General features: G+C 61.3%; 1 protein-coding gene across 1 annotated transcript in view; it reads left to right on the top strand.

The window, feature by feature from the left end:
* Positions 1-1,360: 1,360 nt before the first annotated feature.
* Rsbn1l (round spermatid basic protein 1-like) overlaps positions 1,361-1,597 on the top strand; it is a gene marked incomplete in the record, with an annotated part of 74,642 nt that continues 74,405 nt past the window's right edge. Inside the window, 1 exon segment of the mRNA XM_005377211.2 lies at positions 1,361-1,597. Coding sequence (XP_005377268.2) covers positions 1,398-1,597 — 200 coding nt within the window.

Here is a 1,597-nt window from a genome sequence, read left to right as displayed (position 1 = left end):
GGATGTCTGGTCCCTTCTTTATCCCATCTTTTATTTCTTCCACCCTACTTCAGTCAGGCTGAGGGGTACAAGCCCAGAATCATGCACACTGAGACTGGTGAAGCCAAGGTGCTTCTGAAGACTGGGCAGAAACAGAATGTGAGGGAAAAGAAACCGCCCTGGAGTTGACACCTCAGGCCTCTGCTACTTGATAGTGTCGAGAAGAAAAGGGCTCCTTCCAAACCCCAAGTAAAATGACAGGGGCGGTCGGGTGTGGGAGGCTGAGGCAGGACTGCCTTGAGTTCAAGGCCCGCCTGAACTACATAGTGAGACCCTGTCTCAAAAACATCAGTCAGTCAATCAATCAATAAAACCTGAGCCATTTAAAAATAAGTACTATACATATAAGCCAATGTCAAAAATTTGTTTTGTTTTTTTTTTTTTTTTTGAGACAGGGTCTCACTATGTAGAGCAGACTGGCCTCGAACTCACAGTGACCCTTTCGCCTCCACGCCCGGGGAATTTTGACTCCACTCCCAAAACAGCCTAAAAGAAAAGAAAGAGTGAAACAAAGCAAACATTTCCCACTTCCTGAGGTCACAGGCATGGATACTCCCGAAAGGTTACTTTCAACTCTTTCCAGAAAGTAACAGGCAGCTTAGAGCTCCTCTGGCGAGCCTCCCTCTCTGAACTGACCACTTTCGTTTTCTCCTCCCTCCCTCTCTCCCTTCCCCGGGCTTCTGATCGCGCGGGCGGTCGGCGAGGGAAATTACAGCCAGGCTCCCACCGGGCTGCGGCCGTCCCGCGGCGTCTCCGGGACCCTCGTCCCCGGCAGCCCAGCGCGCTCACAGAGCGCACCGCACGTCGGAGACGCAAAGGGAAACCTGGTGAGTCAAAATAAACTCCTCCGTGAAAGCACACAGAAACTTTACAGACGCCTGCAGACGTCGCCGACGCCGCTTCCCGGAGCCTCGGGGCGGCGCGGCGTCACCCTCGCACCCACCTTGGAGCGCGGCGGGGGCGTGGGGGAAGCACCCCAAGTTCCGACCGGCCCTGCTTCCCGACCTTGCAGTACTGAGCGATCGCAGCAAAGGCAGTGGCTTCAGCTACCCAGTCGGGGCGGGCTGGGGTTCCGGGCTCTTCCCGAGCTCGCGCAGGCCCCCGAGCGCCGCCAGCGACAGCAAAGACCATCGCGGGCCGGCGTCCCGCGGCCGTCGCGCCCCGCCGAGCGCTGACCTTCGGCGCGGGTCAGCTCGGCAGACCCGCCCCTCCAACTTCACATCGCGCCCCTGATTGGCTTCTGGATGTGTCCCTCCACGCGGCTCACCCAATGGAGGGCCGGGCCGGTGTCCCCCCCGGCCGCCCCGCCCCCGCCCCGCGCCGGGAGCCGAGCGGAGTAAATACAACAGGAGCGCAAAATGGCGGCGCCGCCGAGCCCAGTGCGCGGCGCCGTCGCCGCCCCGGCCGTCTCGGAGAAGGAGCCCTTCGGCAAGCTGCAGTCGTCCTCCCGGGACCCGCCGGCGTCGCTGTCCGCCAAGAAGGTCCGGATGGAGGAGAAGAAGGCGCCGCGGCGCGTGAACGGGGACGGGGGCGGCCGGCAGGCGCCGGCCCCTCCGCC

The sequence above is a fragment of the Chinchilla lanigera genome, unplaced genomic scaffold, assembly GCF_000276665.1.
Source record: "Chinchilla lanigera isolate Chin_1 unplaced genomic scaffold, ChiLan1.0 scaffold00009, whole genome shotgun sequence".
NCBI lineage: Eukaryota > Metazoa > Chordata > Mammalia > Rodentia > Chinchillidae > Chinchilla > Chinchilla lanigera.
The sequence above is the reverse complement of the archived record's forward strand: the minus strand, read 5'-3'. Positions and strand labels throughout refer to the sequence as shown.